The 19,052-nt window shown below is 38.1% G+C and overlaps 2 protein-coding genes across 6 annotated transcripts in view; both read right to left on the bottom strand.

Moving 5' to 3' along the window:
- Positions 1-19,052, bottom strand: part of LOC121441864 (nucleolar protein 4) — a 356,406-nt gene that overhangs the window by 320,358 nt on the left and 16,996 nt on the right. The window lies entirely within an intron of this gene.
- LOC121441865 (TLC domain-containing protein 4-like) lies at positions 18,047-18,828 on the bottom strand. The gene has a single exon (XM_041643195.1). The coding sequence runs from the start codon at positions 18,818-18,820 to the stop codon at positions 18,047-18,049; it is 774 nt and encodes a 257-aa protein (XP_041499129.1). The 5' UTR covers positions 18,821-18,828.

Raw genomic sequence — 19,052 nt, 5'->3', positions numbered from 1 at the left:
CCACTACAGATTATTGGCCATGGCACTGGATGCTACAGGAGGAGAATGGTAAAAATCCATATATAATAATAACTCCCTGTTACAATTCCTGTGACATGCAGCAGTGACCTCTCTTCAAGACATACTGGTACAGTAGTGGCACAAATTTTATGGGAGTGAATAACAAACCATAATTTTTATTGGATTTAAGGCCCTCTAGATGAGATGGAACCCATACCTTAAACTGCTAACTTGGCCAAGAACCTGAGAGTAGATAGGTCACGTGCATAGGGGAAAACTTGATACCATTATTATGCTAAATGAAAATGCCTCCTGATGACATTCTGCTATACCCATAGGTCAGTGCCTCACTCAGCCATCATCAAAGAAGCTTCTTCTTGCAGCAGAAGGGACTAAAGGTTAAGACCCACAAACTGGACACGGTGCAGAGAGAGTTTGGAACACTCAGTGCCAAATGAAATATCTTCATCAAAGTGCTCACCCCGGGGCTCAGGGAGCTCTGTGGAAGAGGAAGTGGTAAGGTTCTAAGAGACAGAGGTGATGGATGAACCCAAGAAAACAGTGTCCTCTAAACGCATCAGGACTCATGCATATATAAACTCTTGAACTGTGAGAGAATGCACAGGGCTTCTACAGGTTCAAGCCACAAAAGTCCCATTAATGAAAGCAGGAAGCAGACACAGGACTTCTATCTCTGAGCAAGAAGCTATCTCCAATTGATAACCCACTGGCAAATGAAAAATCAGTTTTCTCCAATGGAGTCTCATTGGGGATATTAATCACACTTAAGGGTAGGTTCCAGGCACACACAAAACAAACTCACTAGTATTTTTGTGGGCTCTTTGTCTCATTTGCTTTATTTGAACATTTTTGTCTTATCTTTTTTTTCTTGTTTACTGATAACCAATTTTGTACTTATGTGGGGGTTTTGTATTTCTTTGCTTTTTGTTTGTTTGTTTTTAAAAGAGAAGAAAAGAAGGTCATAAAGTTGAACAGGTAGGAAAGTGGAGAGATGACATGAGGAACTGAAAGAAGGGAAAACATGATAAAATTTATTGTATAATTTTTTAAAAGAAAGTTAATAATAATTCTTTTCTTCCATCTCCTTAATACCATACCAAGAAGGTGATTCTGTGAAGAATTCACTGCTTGTCCACTTTGGCTTGTCAGTATTTCTAAACCTTTACTGAGACTCCCCTGTTAGAAAATTTTCATTAAGTGTGATAAAAAGTGTTTCACTATGTACACAGTAAATGTATTGCTATGCACTCGATTAAATTTATTCTGTTTATTTTTGTTGGTGTCTGCTGCTTGTTTCTGAGACAGGGTCTCTGAACACAGACACAGTATTTGTAGCCGAGGCTGGCCTTGAACTTCTCCAGACCTTGTTTCCACCTTCACACCCGAGTGATGGAACTACAGGCATGTGCCACCAGAGCTACCTGTCCCTGATCTTTGCTATTTCTGTACTGACACCCCAAGCCGAATGCAGCAACATTGTCTACATTTTTCCTTATCTATTGTTGAGAGGAAAGCTCTAATATTCTCTTAAAAGCCTACCTGTTTATTTTGTCTATTTGCAAATAGAGAATGGGCTCAGTTTAAGATCCAACACTGTCCAAAACAGCAAAGTAAAACAGTTCAAATAGTAACCCAAAACTTGGTTCCTTACACTGTGGAACGTAATCTTTAAAGACCTGTCTCTTGTGCACTGGGACAACAGATTGTCTTTTCAAACACAGTTCTGTCGATCTACTTTTCATTTCCAGTACAACTGGCCCTTTCTGAGGTTTTTACTACCAATGAGTGTTCTACATAGTTAACAATCTTCATTTGTTCATAATCCATTCTGCTAGCTCCACCGAACCAGCCTAAAAGCATAGCATACCTTTCATTCGCCAACAACAACAAAAAAGAGATGTGGAGATGATTCAATGGATAAAAAAGAACTGAGTACAAATCTCTAGCACACATACCAGAGGACCCTCAAAGCTGCACAAATGCCTATGTACAAACCCTGTGGAGGTATGGGGACAGAGACAGGAAATCAATGAAGATAGTTGGCGTTCAACTGTAGGCTCAGCAAAAGACCCTCTCACACAGGAATTAGCATTATAGAACAAGACAGCAGACATGCTTTCTGACCTTAGTGTATACATATGTGCACACACACACACACACACACACACACACACACATTTCCAGTAGTATAAAGTCTAAAGTTCTCAATTATCATTTGAGTACCTTGTATAATTATTATTAAAACATAAAAACAATAGAAATATATCAGGTCTAAAAATTAGGTGATTGAGCAAACATCCATCATCAGTAGTATTTACCTCTAAACCTCCATCTTTATCTGCAGACTGATAACCAAACCACATTGGAGCTATGACACTACACAGGTCTTTTTCAAAATCTTCATTCCTGCTTCCTTAGCATGTACTCTTGGCTTCCTAATCCAAGGCTATCATGTGGTATTCCAACCAAAAACATTTTACAAATAACACGACTGCTAAAGCTTTAGTTACTGCCCCTTCTCTCGGCAGTCGATATTTTTTCTAGGAAAATATTTGCCGCACAGCATTTTTGTACCTTTCCTAGGACTCTTCCCAACCAGAACTTCTACCTGTCTTCTGTAAATTTCTCTAAAACTAAAATTTTATTTCTCTTGGTATTCTGCAAAATGTTGTCCTTGTTACTCTTTAAAAAAAATGAACAATCAAAAAATTACTGTTCAAAGTAGCCATAGATTGTGACTGTTATCTATTGATAAATAGTTACTGTCACAGTATGACACAAAATATTTTCTGTGGCCTAAAAATTCCTGTAACTTCCTGTTCAGGTCTCCCATTTTAACCTTTGGTTCCAAGTTACACTGTTTTTATTTTCTCTAGAAGTCTCTTTATATTTGGAAGCATATAGTTTATAGCCTCCAAAATTGGTTTCTTTATTATTATTATTATTATTATTATTATTATTATTATTCTCTAATACATTACATCCAGGCCACAGTTTCCCCTCTCTCCATTCCTCTGTCATTCTACCCACATCTGCCTCCCTCCCCAGATCCACTCCTCCGGTTCCCTTAAAATAAATTTTAAAAAAAGATCAGACCTTACTTGGATATCCAACAAATATAGCCTAACAAATTAATAAGAACAGGCACAAGCTCTTATATCGAGGCTGGAAGAGGCAACGCAGTAGGAAGAAAGTGATCCCAAGCACAGGCAACACTTCTCTTTTAGGAGTCCCACAAGAACACCAAGCTACACAACCATAAGATACATTTAAAGGACCTAAGACCCATACAGGGTTCTTGTTTGTAGATTCAGTCTGTGTTAGCCCTGTGAGCCCTGTAAGTCCTGCTTGGGAGATTCTGTGGGTTGTGGTTTAGTGGTATCTCCTAAAATCCTTCCTCCCCTGTTCAGTGTGATTCTCCTGGCTTAGCCTAGTATTTGGCTATGCATCTGCTCCCATTAGTTGCTGAATGATGTTCCTCTGATGACAACTGGACTAGGCACCAATCTATGAGTATAGCAGAGTATCATTAGGAATCATTTCATTGACTTTTGCTTTCCAGTCATGTTTGTGTCTCTGGACTATCCTGCTTCTGGTTCTTATCCATCCAAGTAATGTCACAATTATTTCATTAGATAGATACTGTAAAAAGCTCTTGACAAACTGATTACTTTTACTTAATAGGGTGTGTTTACCATAACCTTTGCTTTTTTCACAGCTTAATAGCCCATTTCCTCTTATTGCTGAAAAATATTTCTATGGATGTACTAATTTATTTATCCATTTACCTGCTAAAGGATGCCTTTGAGGTGCCAAAATTTCATTATTTTTTTAATAAAGGTGAAATAAGGATTCACAGAAAGATTTTTATGTGAATTTAAGTTTTAGCACATTCCAGTAAATAGCAAAGATTGTGGTATGGTAAATGTGTGTTTAGTCTTTTTAGAAACTACAAAACTCTCTTGTACAGTAGATGAACTGTGTTGCCTTCCCTCCAGCATGGCTGGGAATTCTTGTTGCTCCACACACCCACCATCATCTATACTGGATTCTTCAGATTTCTATACTTCTAATAGGTAGCATCTCCATTTAATAATGGCATCTCGTCCTGTTTATTTGTAATCTTAATGGCCTATGGTGGTGATTACATTAGCTATTCTTTTTTTTTTTTTTTTTGGTTTTTCGAGACAGGGTTTCTCTGTGGTTTTGGAGCCTGTCCTGGAACTAGCTCTTGTAGACCAGGCTGGTCTCGAACTCACAGAGATCCGCCTGCCTCTGCCTCCCGAGTGCTGGGATTAAAGGCGTGCGCCACCACCGCCCGGCTACATTAGCTATTCTATACACAATGTATTTCTTTTTTAATTGTAGACTTTAAATGATGTTTTATTCCTAGGTATATGAGTATTTTACATGCACATATGTACACCACATGCATGTCTAGTGCTCAGGGAAGTCAGAAGAGGATATCAGATTCCCTAAAGCTGGAGTTACAGATATCTGTGAGCCACCAGGTGGGAGCTGGGAATAGAATCTGGCCAGTATAGAAGAGTAGTCGCAAGACTAAAAAAAAAAAATTAAAGAAAGAAAGTTCACCTCTGATGATTAGAAGGAAAATTCAGCTTTAAGTTTTAAGTTACAATGACATATTTATCCATTGTTGACTTGTATTCATTTTATATACTGGGAAAACGTATAACTGCCTAATAGTTCAATGCAGATAAATGTTTCCCATGTACAGAATTTATGTATGAGCTCAAAACGCATGATCTTGATGTAATGTCGTGCAGTTTGATGTTTGCATAGATTAATGGATAAAGCAAATGAGAAAATCATATTTCTTAGACATTAATACAAAGGAAGGTTGTAGCAAATCTTGAGCAATGTCATTTGGACTTTAACCTGGACTTGATCAGCAAACTGTAAGCATCTACAATATAAAAAGCATGATCTTAGAACATTAGAGATATTTCTATTAACAACAAGCATTAATGCTTATCAAAATATATACTGAACTTTCCTCTTATTTTTGATCACATACTGTAATTGGTAGAGATTATGACTTTCAAGGTAATAAAGGCCAGATGAGAAGAACAGTAGGAACACAATGAAAGAAGAGCAATCAAAACTTTTTACACTAAAACCTGGTCTAGGAGAATGAGGGCCATTTCCAATATTTTATTAAATGTAGTGCTGGGAGTTCTGCCAAGAGAGGATACACAACAGAAAACTAAAAGAAATCCAAATTGAGAAGTAAGTCAAACTATCTTTGCTGGTAATGACATGATCTCATGGCCCAAGGAAACACTACCAAAATACTGTTGTAACTAATATACTACTTAGTAACACTTCATGACAAAAAGGAAACCAACAGGAGCATTTCTCAGGCATGATAGATAGGGAGTTAACTGAGGAAGCCAAGAGAACAAACTTATTTTCAACAGCTACAAAAATAACAACACCAGGAAAAATTTAACCTTCAAGATGAAAAGTGTCCATAATGAAATCTAGAGGTCAATGAAAGCAACTTAAAGTGACACAAGTAAATAGAATCCTCTCTGTGATCATGGGCTCAAAGAACTAATATCGTTAAAGCTTCATGTAATACCTAAAGTGATCAATGAAATCTCCTTCAAAATGCCAATGTCTGTCTCAACAAAATGAGAAGAAAACAAAACAAAACATTTGAAATCTGCCAGAAGCCTGCCAGTATTTTTAAATTAATGTACATATGTGTGTGTGCATATACCTGTGTGTACAGAAGGAGACAGAATATATATTCATACACAAAAAATTCAGAAATTTGCTTAAATGTGAGTATAGCTATGGTTTTGCTAGTCCTACAATGGTTATGGACCAACAGAAGTTCAAAGAAGCCAGTAGTTTTTCAATCTACAAGGCTGCATGTCTCAGCTGAACTTCAGTAGATGTGGGAATACTGAAGATATAGGCTCTACTACCTGTGAAGGAACGGACTTGCCAGAGAGAGTGAGAGTAAGCTTCCTTCTTCAGTGCCCTTCATCCAGGCTCCCAGCAGAAGGTATACCCAAATCAAAGGTAGATCTTTCCACCTCAAATATCTGGATTAAAAGTGAGTCTTCCTACTTCAAATGATTTAATTAAGAAAGAAATGCCACACAAGTATACCCAGCCACTTGGGTTTTATTCCAGATGTAGTCAAGTTGACAATCAAGAAAACACATCACTCACCCCAGTCTTTCTTTTAAAAAAATCATATAAAAATAGATAACAGTAAAATACTTTAAACTAAGTTCAAAATATTTATTTCTATGCCTCACTCAAACTTTATTTTTCAAATGTCAAAAGGACTATGATATAACTGAATGCAGGAGACAAATTAGAGTTACAACTCAAATAATAGAAGATTATATTTATATGTGTATCAGATCAATTATATAGAGATAGATCCAAATACATTTCAACATCTCTTGTTTTGGTAATAACTCATATTTATTAACACCAGCTTCCATTGTGAATCAAGTTCTCTACAAACAGATGGATTGACCGTCATTCACCATAATTACTAGAGTTGAGAGTGGTTATCTTTTGATAAGGATGGCAAAAAGCCATCTTAAGATAACACATGAAAATTGGATGTAGATTTGAATAGTCTCTTATAGTTCAGCAATGTAACAAAACAATTGAGAATATGATTTTATGTATCTCTTAAATGATCTACAAATAATCATTAAATAATGACTATAAATTCTAGAGCACTAGATTAGGTTTATATATACAAGATTTGTGTAAGTTACTGTACAGTGATTATTTATGTAAAGACATTAAAGTTGAAATTCAGCATGAGATATAAAAACCTTAAGTCCTACTGAGATTGTGGCAAGAAATCTAACAAATTATCAGATCACAAGTTAAACAAAGTAATAGGTATTAGTGTTGTAGTTATCACACAAATTAGTCCCATGTTAATTACATCATTATGGATAAAACAGTTGCTATACAAACATAAGACATGATTGTAAACTTGTATGCTACCAATAATATTGTTGGGAACAGACAAAAAACTCCTTGTCCTAAGTATTGCGATTCTGAACTCAGACTCCATTTTTACCTGTAGGGTGAAACAAAGTTCAGGTTCCCAAGCCCTAGAGGAGCTGAGAACTTCAGTAGCTGCTTCACCTCCTCCTTAAACCAAAGAAATGGTCATTATGCAGCTATAGTTCTCTAGAAACAAGACTGTTACTAACAACAGAAGGAACAAATGAATCTGATTGGTCAGACTAAAAGCTTACATTCTATATCAGTTGGCGAAGACAGAATACATACGGAAAGTCTAGTCCTTTAATCCTGATGGGTGGGAAAATCAACTCTAACTCGGCACAGAACTTTGTGGGTTTTCTGCTTAAATACTTGCTGAAATGAACTGAACTGAACTGAACATTCACGGTCACAGTTCAACTCCCGAGGTGCTCTGTGAGTTGTTCATTTCTGATCAATCTTGTTGTTGTTGATGTTATTATTGTTATTATTACTGCTCTGTATTAAAGCTTGCTTTGCAGAAACTTCTCATGTATAATTGGGTTGATTTAGAGCCTTGGACTACAACATTACAACTTTAATTATATAAAACAAATCTTTACAGAATCATACCAAATAGTTGACAGATACACCATAGGGATAGGAAGCCAATTAAAAATCTTTGAATTAAGTCTTCCCTTATTTTGCCACATTTTACTATAGAAATACAATACTAAATATAACATTAAACAAGCAATCCAATAAGCAAATATTTAGCCTGAATCTCATTAGTATATAATTACCACAGTCCTTGAGAACATATGAACTGTTTATTAAAATTATACATATACTATACTATAAAAATTCAGTAAATTTCTAAGAGTCTCATTCATATCTTCCTGATCAAATTTGATTAATTTTAAGCTAAAAAGAAAAGTGAATTATTTAATAATAAACTTGAAGCAGAAAATAATAAATAACAAAGATATTTTATATTAGAATATTCACCATGTAGACAAATTGATCTTTGAAACACTTTTTCAGTATAAAGAAGACAGAGAATCAGTGAGATGTGTTACTTCAGAAGTCAAAAAAGAAAAAGTGAATAGTTAAAACCAGAGAGAGAAAGAGAGAAGCTGAGTGTGGTTGCACACACCTTTGATATCAGCAATTCAGAGGCATAGTTCCAACAGATCTCTGTGAGTTCAACGCTGGTCTAGTCTAAGTTTCAGAACAACCAGAGTACCATAGTGACACTCTGGAGAGACAAATGATAGATAGATAGATAGATAGATAGATAGATAGATAGATAGATACGAGAATATAAATGAACAAATTAACCATCACAGAACATTGGGGTATTATGTTTCTCCCCAAAACAGAAATTACCCATTGCAGGACATTAGGGTATCATGTTTCTCCCTGATTTCTGGTCTCTATGATGAGAAGTCCCCAACTACCCCAGTTACCATACTGTATGCACCATGTGGCCTTTCCTCTCATGACTTCAAGATCTGATTTTTAATGTTGGGTTTCCAGCAGTTATACAATTCTATACCTTATTAAGCCCTGCTAATTTTTAACCCTCATTTTTCACTGATCATGTTCTTGGCTTATATATATATATATATGTGTGTGTGTGTGTGTGTGTGTGTGTATATATATATATATATATATATATATATTTGTCTTTAACTAGTTATTTGGAGTGTATCTTTTTCCATCTATTTTCTCTGTGTTTCTCTGTTGCAGCTTATAATCCACCTATGAAAGAAGTTCTGATGGTATTCCATAAGTCTCAGAAGTTACCATTTTTCAATCCATTTCTTCATTTTTCACATTTCTGTTGACATATGTTTATTTTCTTTTATTCGTTTTGCAAATGTGTGTGGCACCAAGGGCATTGTAGCTGTCAACAATATCCCAACTTTTACATTTTTTAAGATTAGGGTTTTGCCACATTTTCATTTCTGGTCTTGACTTGTGAAACTTCTGCTTCAACTTCTTGGATCACTGAGATTGCAGATCTGAACCACCATGCTTGCCTTTCATACTATGCATCCAATCTAAGATCAACACACTTTTAATGACCTTAGAGACTGTTCTTTTTTTATTGTGTCACTTCATAATGCATGTGCCAGTGTAGTTAGTTATCTCCTATAAGCAACCATGGAACAAGTGTCTGTCATTTTATTTACTTTTAAATATTGTTTCTAATTTTTAAGTGTGTGAGTGTTTTAAGCTGTATATATGTGCACTACATGTGTGTTAGTGCCTATGTAGGCCACAAGGGAGTTTCATATCCCTTTGACTTAGAAATTAGAGATGGTTGTGTGTTGTCATGTAGGTACTAGGACTTGAAGCTAGGTACTCACTCTCCAAGAGCAGAACGTGCTATTAACTTCTGAGTCATTTCCCCAATCCTTTTGTTCTTGCTTTCAATTGCACACTTTGATGCAATTCATTGAATTTATTTTGTTAAATTATTTATCCTTTATATATATTTTGTCTTCTCCCAACTCTCTTTTCTCTCTCTTCCTCCCTTCCTCCCTCCCTTCCTCCCTTTCCCTCTCTCTCTCTCGATCTTATATTTAACTTTTTTGTCTAAGAAACCAAAGTTTCTTCTTGTTTTAATGGTTAAAATCACTGTCTAATATTAGCATGAATAAAGCCTAAAATAAATCACATCTCACCTCTAATTGCTTTTAAAGTCTATCAGTAAACTTCTACTTAAAAGTCCATTTTTGGCTTCCCATGTGGAGTCAACAAAGTCTGAGACATCACTTCGAGGCAGGACCATGGCCCTTCCCTCTATATCTAGGCTGAGTAAGGTATCCCTCCAAAGAGAATGTGCTCCAAGATGCCAGTTCAAGCACTAGGGATAAATCCTGAGTGGGAAATGGAGGGTGGGGTGAAAGGAGGGGAGGGAGTGGGAAAGGAGATAGATATGTAAAATGAGAGAATATTGTAATTTTTAAAAAGTTTACTTTTGTCCAAAATGCTGCCACCACCTTGTTTTGTAGTTCCTGGCTATTTTTCTGATGCCCGTGCTCAGAATTTCTTCAGACATCCTCACTATCCCTGCTGGCATACACACGAGTCCCACAATCACTGCAATAGAGTAGAGCAAAGTCTATTTATCTGTGGATAAACTCACAGAAAGAGTAGCAATCTACAGTCCTCTGCAAGTACTGGAAACTGGAATTGAATCCAGCAGCTAAGGATCATGTGGGATTCCGATCTGTATGCTACGAATATGTTTTATTACCATTGGTTAATAAAGAAGCTCTTTCAGCCAATGGCTTAGCAGGGTAAAACCAGGTGGGAAATATGAGCAGAGATAGAGAAAGTAGGCAGAGTCAAGGAGATGCTATGTAGCTACCGAAGGAGGAAAACACTATAACTTGTACTGGTAGGTCACAGCCTCATGGTGATACACAGAATAATAGAAGTGGGTTAATTTAAGATGTTAGAGCTATCTAGGAATACATATAAGCTATTGGCCAAACAGTGTTATAATTAATGTAGTTTCTGTGTGATTATTCAGGTCTGGGCGGCCGGGAAGTGAAAGAGCAGTATTCAGTTACAATTCTTTTTTAAAAAATATTTATTTATTTATTTATTTATTTATTTATTTATTATATATAGATAATATTCTGTCTACATGTATGCCTGCAGGCCAGAAGAGGGCACCAGACCTCATTACAGATGGTTGTGAGCCACCATGTAGTTGTTGGGAATTGAACTCAGGACCTTTGGAAGAGCAGGCAATGTTCTTAACCATTGAGCCATCTCTCCAGCCCTACAGTTACAATTCTTTTGGGGGTCTCTGGATTCATTGTGTTTATGATACACCCTTAGCAATTTTTTTGGTGACTCTATATTAATAGTAGAGATTTTCAAATTTCAAATAATAATGTCTCATTATGCCCTGTAATTTTGAGTCAAGCCTTTGATGCTGTGTCTTTTATGTTACTATTTTTAAAAAGTAAGTCACCTGTGTGCTTAAATGATCTAAAATAGTATGATTTTTCTCCTTTGAGTGTTTTAAACATTATATTCTTTCTTTAGAATTCTCTGGTGCACCACTACCATGAACCTGGTAAAGATATCTTTTCAGATATCTTGTATTTTCCAACTTCGCAGATTCATTTTTGCTAAAAGATTGTTGGTATTTTGTAAAACTTGTGCTTCACACTGGACTTGTCCAATCTATTGAAAAGTATGTTTTATCTCTTTTATTCTCTTGCCCTAACTGATTTCCTATTTTGAATCACTTTGTCTATCACTAAAATCAAGACATTTCTCTAGCTCACCTTTTACCTCGGAAATTAATTAATTTTGTGAATACACTGTTTATCATAACCACAGACTCTGAAATAAGATCATTAGAAATATGCTGTCATAGAAGAGCAATGGTTACCAGTAATCAGGTGAGAGGGTGGGATTCTTCCCACATAGCACTCAGAACAAGGGTCAATACTTCCAACATATTGGTTTTAACTCCAGCCTACAGAAACATGAGACCATAAATTCCTACTATTCCCAGGGTATTTTCATGGTGGCTTCCTTGAAAGAGTACACATTTCTATTATTTTGATGCTTTCTTTTTTATTTCTATGAGTGCCTGACTTAAAAAAAAATTCTCTGTGTTTTTAAATAAACATCTGAGCTTTTGGTTCCCATGATCCCATTGCTATTGAGCATGGGAGGCTGAAGCCACCATACACTAAGGAGGCAATGCTAAATTTGCTGGAAATGCTCATTGTCGATGTCAAAGACAAGTGCCTCTTTCCGGCATATTCACATTTCTGTATACAAACAAGAACAGCGTTGTCTCGACTTCAGCCCTGACACCCTCTTCAGAACCTCATCACCACAGTCAGTAGGAGGGTTGACAAGAACAGAACGTGTTCCTGCATCACAGGGGAAAAGCAGAGTGGGAACTCAGGGTGAGTCACTGTTGCTACGGTTACTTGTGTGGTCATCAGCTGAACCGCAAGCCTCACAACTCCCACCCCACTTCATCGGCTTTTCTCCCGTAATTAATATATCCTCAGACACAAGACTAAATACATGAGCCATTGAGAAAGGGGACTATCCCAGTTCTCACTCTCTGAGGAAAGATGAATGCAAGCAAGGTGAAGTCCTGTTATGCTGAATTCTCCATCTGCCAAGTTCTTCTCACACCAGCATCAAGTCCTTCCTGGTTGCTTTCTCTGCCTGTGCTATGCAGAGTTGTTATTTTTGCTAGACATAGACGTGAAAGATGACAATATAGTTCTGGTGTTTTTATTTCTGTATATTAAAGTTCAAACATGTTTAGGTTTTATATTTAATTCTTTTTTCATTGTTGCCTACCTCTTACCATATGGAACCCGTGATATTCATACCAGCAATACGGTTTTGGCTTTGGTCCTATGAACACATCAATTTTCCTGTACTGATAGCAAATTCTGGCTCCTCATGAGCACCGCAACTAGGCACTGTCCAGATTTAGCTGTATACTGAATAAATCCTCACAATTTGATAGTCTCCCTCAGCAACATTTCTAAGTAGGTATAAAATAGCATGCTTGTCATTCACAATTTCTTTCACAATTCATTCTTTTGGCCCAGTCAAATCCACACTGATCCACTGGTGCAGGAGAATTGTCTTTAATCTGTCAATCACGTTTTAAATAAACGCTGATTGGCCAGGCAGGAAGTAAAAGTGGCAAAACCAGACAGGAAGTAGAAATGATGCAATGAGAACAGGAGAATTATGTGAAGGAAGAAGTTGATTCCTCCCACTCACTCCTGCCCAGACTCTGAAGAATCAGGATGTGACTTGCCAGCTAAAAAAGGTACTGAGCCATATGGCAAAAATACATCAGAATAATGGGTTAATAAAAGCTACAAGAGCTGATAAGTGGCCTGACCTAATGGGCCAATCAGCTTTTAACTTACAGAGTCCCCTGTGTGATTTTCTTTGGGGCTTGCCGGCTGTGGGGTACCAGGCAGGACAGAAACTCCAACAAAGAAGCCAGCCCTCATTTTACAATCCATAACCACAACATTTCAGAGTTCAGCAACAAATACATGCAAGTTCTTAGTTACATAAGATGCACTTGGAATTTTTATAATATCTTTCTAGGCAAGAATTACATTATAAAATATCTGAAATTTTTTTCACTTCAATCTATGAATAAAACAGTAGTATTAAGAAATTATCATATTAAAGTACCCCCAAAACTAATAACCTATTATTCATGTTTAAGTAAATAATTTACCCCTCTTTCTTCTAGATCTATATTTGTTCCATATGCAAATATTTATTAATCTATGTTTCTGTAGAAATTTATGAAAAATAAATTTTTTATTCTACTTTTTGAAAATTAAATTATTAGTTAAAACAAACAATCCTGCTAAATTGTACTAGGTCTGATGTAGGAGTTCCTTCTGTTTGTGTGTTGCTTTCATTGGTTAATGAATAAAGAAACTGCCTTGGCCTAGTTGATAGGGCAGAACTTAGGTAGACAGAGAAAACAGAACTGAATGCTGCTGGGAGGAAGAAGGGCAGAGTGAGAGAAACCACGGATCCTCTGACGGAGATGGACACCCATTAGAATCTCAGGTAAACCATGTGGCGATACACAGATTAATGAAGATGGGTTAAACTGAAATGTAAGAGTTAACCAATAAGAAGTTAGAGCCGATGGCCAAACAGTGTTTTAATTAATACAGTTCCTGTGTGGTTATTTCAGGTGTAAGCTAGCCAGGCAGCTGGGACAAACAAGGGGCCCTGCTCTTCCAACATTGGTCTAAGCCTGGAAAGCAGCTAGATAGTGAAGATCAATGAAGCTGATTTTACTCATCTTGATCTAAATAAAATCAACTGAAGTCTAACATGCTGAGATTTATTAAATGTTTTTAAATACTTATTTGAGTTAGAATTCATATAGTAAGCTGGGAACTTGCATTGGTTATTCTTTTTTGCAAACTTGATTGAATTTATAATCTATGAGAAGACATACTGTTTTTTAATTGTTTTTATATTTATTCTTTGTGTCTTTCACATCATGCCTCTCCGTCCACTTTTCCCTATTCCTTTATATCTACCCTCTGCCCTTGCAACCTTTTCTCAATATAAAATAAAATAAAATTTAAGAGAAAGTAAAGAAAGAAAAATCTATCTCATCATGGAAGCTGTAGTTACACAGTAAACCCTTTTATCCATACATCTTTACTTGCAAGTGTTCATTTCAAAGAGTCATTGGTCTAGTCCGAGGCCTCTGGTTTCTGCTACACTATCAATGCTGGGCCCTCACTGGAACTCCTCTTGGTTATCCTGCTGTTGGCCTCTGACATGAAGATCCTGCAGCGTTGGGTCTGCAGGACCAGTCCCTTTACATGCTCCAGCAGATCACAAATGAGGTGGATATCGGGGTGGGCCAACACATATCACTGGTTCTGGACCTGGGTAGTTGCAGGGTTGGTCAGCTGGCCAGCTCTTCCTTGCCACACCACCAAGGTGAGCTCTCCTGAATTGTTTTGGCTAGTTTACCCCTCACAGCAATGATCCATGGGCAGGGCTTGTTTCCAGTCCTGCTTTCAAGTCCTCAGGGTTGGTTCTGTCACACCCACATCTTCAGATCAAGCTGTATTGTGTTGCCCAGTCATGTGAAGGGGCTGCTCTTCCAATTGCTGCAGCTGATGAGGGACAGAAGCAGTTCTTCCACTCTTCTGACCTCAGAGCCATGTCTCTCTCACCTGCCATATCTCAGGCATTGATGGGGGGGTCATCTCTCCCCTGTCAATGCCATCATCACATGATAGATGAGTATTGAAGACAGAAATTCTATGCTCACAATTTTTGGAGTTGGTTCACCCACACCTCTGCCAACAGGATTGTCTCTATTGTGTTTTCCAGGTGAGGTGCAGGACCTGCTCTCCTGAGTGTTGCAGTTGGGAGGGGACAGGAGCAATCCTCCTGCCCTTATGACCCAGGGCCAGCTCTCCTACCAGACTCAGGTGTTGATGGGTGGGGGTGGAGTAGAGTAGGGGATGGCATTTCCCCCGTGCGCATGCCACCACCTGACCAATGAGTGAGTAATGGGAACAGCTCTCCCATGCTCACAACTTTGGGACTGGTTCACGGACACTTATGCCAGTGGAGTTATCTCTAATGGACTACCCTGGCAAAGTAAGAAGACACACTTTTATGAGTACCTGAGAGAGTTTCTCCAGGAAAGTTTAAGGAATGGGGGAGGATTCCCCCTGCCCCTTTGAACATGGGCGAAATTAATCCCATGGGCTAGTGAGTCAGACTGAAGAAAAACAGAAGAAGTGGGCAGCCTGAAAAGTTCTGCATTTTCCTTCTGCTTCCTGTTCCACCCAGATGGGAAGAACAGTCTTCTTCCAAAACAGAGATGTGTTCTTGACACCATGCCTCCCCTACTGTGACAAACTGTACCCTCAAACCTCAAACCCATGAACTTGCTCTAAAGTGATGGCAACAGCAGCTAAAGCAGAATCCTCTGTATTCTAAGATGACTAACATCAGTTTTGCTGTTGAGAGACCTGTTTTTAAGAGACACATTTTAGCACATGCTGTTTAGTCCACCAGAATGATATTATTTCCTAAAAATTGCATGTCTATAAAATTTACCATGATCTATTTTTGTCACTTCAATATCTTTTCTGTAAAGTTAAAAATCTAATCTGAAGGGGGAATACTCCTCCACTGCTGGTGGGAGTACAAACTTGTAGAGCCACCATTTGGAAATTGTTATGGAAGTTTCTCCAATAATTGGGGCTCGATCTACTTCAAGACCCAGTGATACCACTCTTGAGCATATACCCAAAGGATGCTCAACCATATCACAAGGATACTTGCTCAACTATGCTCGTATCAGCATTATTCGTAATAGAACCTGGAAACAACCTAAAAGTCCCTCAACCGAAGGATGAAAAAGTAAAAAGTATGTCTACACAATGGAGTATTACTCAGATGTAAAAATATGATGATCTCCTGAAATTTTCAGAAAAATGGATGTAACTAGAAAAAAAATCACACTGAATGTGGTAACCCAGACCCAGAAAACCAAGAAAGACAAACACAGTATGTACTCATTCATAAATGAATATTAGATGTAAAGCAAAGGATAACCAGGCTACAACCCACAGCCCCAGAGAAGCTAGGTACAAGGAAGACTCTAAGAAGGATGTATGGATATCCCCGGGAAGAGGAAATAGATGAGATGTCCTGGGTAAACTGGGGGGAGGGGAAGGGTGATAGGAACATGAAAAATCAAGATGGTAGAGTTGGGCATGGAATGAGGGGGAGAGTAATGAAAGAGATCTTGATGGAGAGGGCTATTATGAGGTGAGGGAGTAACCTGGTACCAGGAAAATTCCCAGGAACCCACAAGGATGATCCCAGATAAGTCTCCTAACAGTATTAGTGAGGATGTCTGAACTGGCCTTCCCCTGTAATCAGATTGGTGACTACCATAATTGTCATGATAGACCCTTCATCCAGTAACTGATGGAAGCAGATACAGAAATCCACAGCCAAGCCTTGGGCTTAGCTCTTGGAGTTCAGATGAAGAGAGGGTAGAGGATTCTATGAGCAGGGGTTGGGGATTAAGATCATGACTGTAAAACCATCAGAGACAGCTGACCTGAATTTATGGGAGCTCATGCACTCTGGACAGACAGCTAGGGATCTGGCATGGGATCAACCTAGGCCCTCTGCACTGGGTCAAGTTAGTTATGCAGCTTGGACTTTCATTGAGCCCCTAGCAGTGGGACCAGGACCTGTCCCTGACGCATGAGCTGGCTCTTTAAAACCTATTCCTTATGCTAAGAAACCTTGTTCAGTCTTGAAGCAGGAGGGAGGAGCTTGGTCCTTCCTCAACTTGATGTGCCATGCTTAGTTGATTCTCAAGAGAGACCTTACCCCATCTCAGTGGAGATGGAGGAGGAGTGGATGGGGGTAGGAGAGGTCAGGAAAGAAACTGGAGGAAAGGAGGGAGGGGAAACTGTCATTGGTATGTAAAGTAAAATAAAAAAATCTAATCTGATCTTTCATTTTTCATACAATATTAGCATTGAAATTGTTTGTATTTAAAGCTCCTATTTAACAAATATATTCATCCTTCTACATATGCATTCCTATTAAATATTCTAATCTTGATTGCAGAAATTGATGTAATTTGTCACTCTAACAAATATCTGTGATAACCAACTTATAAACTGAAGACATTTATTCTGCCTCACAACTCTGCAGGTTCCAATCTGTGAATGGTTGGCCCTGTTGTTCTGAACCTGTGATAGACTATTATAGCAGAAGAATGGCCAGGAAACAAATGAGCAAAAAAAGAAGTGACTGGGGTCCCACTGTCCCCTTCAAGGGCAAGATACAAATGACCCAAGAATCTTAGAGTGGTCTCTATCTCTTAAAGCTTCTAGTGCTTACTAGTAGTACCACAGAGTGGGAATCAAACATTTAACTCAGGGGTCTTTGGCAAGCATTTCCAAAACCAACAGGAAGGGTACACAAATTCCCCAAAGGAAGTGGAGCAAAGCCTTATTAGGAAACAGCTACTGATTAGGGATGAAATAAATTAATAATAAATAAATTAGTTATATATTCTCCAAAATATATAATTGATAAGATATTAAAATGATACCTGCAAAGGCATAAGTGTGTACTGGCAGCTATCCTCAAACATAAATAAAGTAATGACTCACAAAAGAGAAGTTATGACTGTCATTCTGTTGTCATTGACATGAACATTAACATCATATTATAAACTAGATAGGACAGGCTAATGGTATCATATATACATTGCTGGTAGCAAATTAAAACAGGGAAGACAATGAAAATCATTTGGCAGCTGAGTAAACTAAACTTGCAATCACCTGTGACACAGTGACTGCGTTCTTAGATATCATTCAAGAGATGTGAAAACTTAGGTTCACAGAAAACCTGAACAAGAATATTTTTTTTTTTTTGATGAAGCACGCCTTTAATCAAGTTTTCCGTTCTAAAGGCTACTCTTGGCTTCTTCTTGTCTGATGAGAGAGATGACCTTGATGCATCCTTTTGTAATTTTGATCATCCACATGACATTCATCACATCCAAAATAAGACAGGTAGTGATCCAGGTACACTGGACCACAAATCCGAGCCTCATGTAGGCTTCTGTTCCGTACACGGAGTACATGAAGAAATACAAAGGAGGTATCGCGAGGATCCGCACTACAAAAAAGACCACTGCCATGAGAACTCCATTGAGGACGTTGGCTTTGGAAAACTTGGGGTACTTTGGGGCCTCAAAGAACCACCTCTGGTTCACGAAGGGGTTGGAAAGCTCGGCAAGCAGGCAGAAGTTGGCAATGTACGCTAGCATTCCATCTTTCAGTACAAAGTAGTATGCAGCTAGCGCCGTACAATGGTGAATTACAAAAAACTTGTCGCCCATCACTTTCCAACTCAAAAGGATAATCAATAAATCAGAAATGAGGTAGCCTGAAGCAGTTGCAATATTCAATTTCACAAGCATTGAATCACCCCAGAGTGGATCAGCTATAGTAGGCTCATCAAATAAGAAGAGGTATAAGCCAAAAATCCCAACCCGCAAAGAGTGGCACGTAGATACTACCCTTGAGTTCCATTCGATCTTCTTGTCGATGCTAAGACTATTATAACCTGTAGAAACTTTGGCTGAAAACCAGTAACTTACAAAATGGAAAAGAACCTGGAAGAGGAGGAAGCTGCTACAAAGCGTGCCGATGACCAATTTGGTGTTGGCATCCATAGCTCTTCCACCTGCTGATTCAGCCTCCAGTGTGGAACCGGTCGTCAAGCAAAGTGATGTGGTTTTAGTTCTTGTTTTGTTCTTTCCTGCTGAGAACTGGCTGTCCAGGAACTCACTTGAACAAGAATATTTATAGCAGCTTTGCATCCTCTTTCTCTAAGGATCCTCTCCATCCTCTAACTTTCAGGATTCCAGGAAAACGAAGACATAGGACTTGATGGATTCCCAAGAT

This window comes from Microtus oregoni, unplaced genomic scaffold (genome assembly GCF_018167655.1).
Source record: "Microtus oregoni isolate MIOR12 unplaced genomic scaffold, Mior012 000082F_ref0000272, whole genome shotgun sequence".
NCBI lineage: Eukaryota > Metazoa > Chordata > Mammalia > Rodentia > Cricetidae > Microtus > Microtus oregoni.
The sequence above is the reverse complement of the archived record's forward strand: the minus strand, read 5'-3'. Positions and strand labels throughout refer to the sequence as shown.

Bases quoted from the DNA above. Each gene is read 5' to 3' on its own strand.
- LOC121441865 (XM_041643195.1), bottom strand. From the start codon at position 18,820: ATGGATGCCAACACCAAATTGGTCATCGGCACGCTTTGTAGCAGCTTC.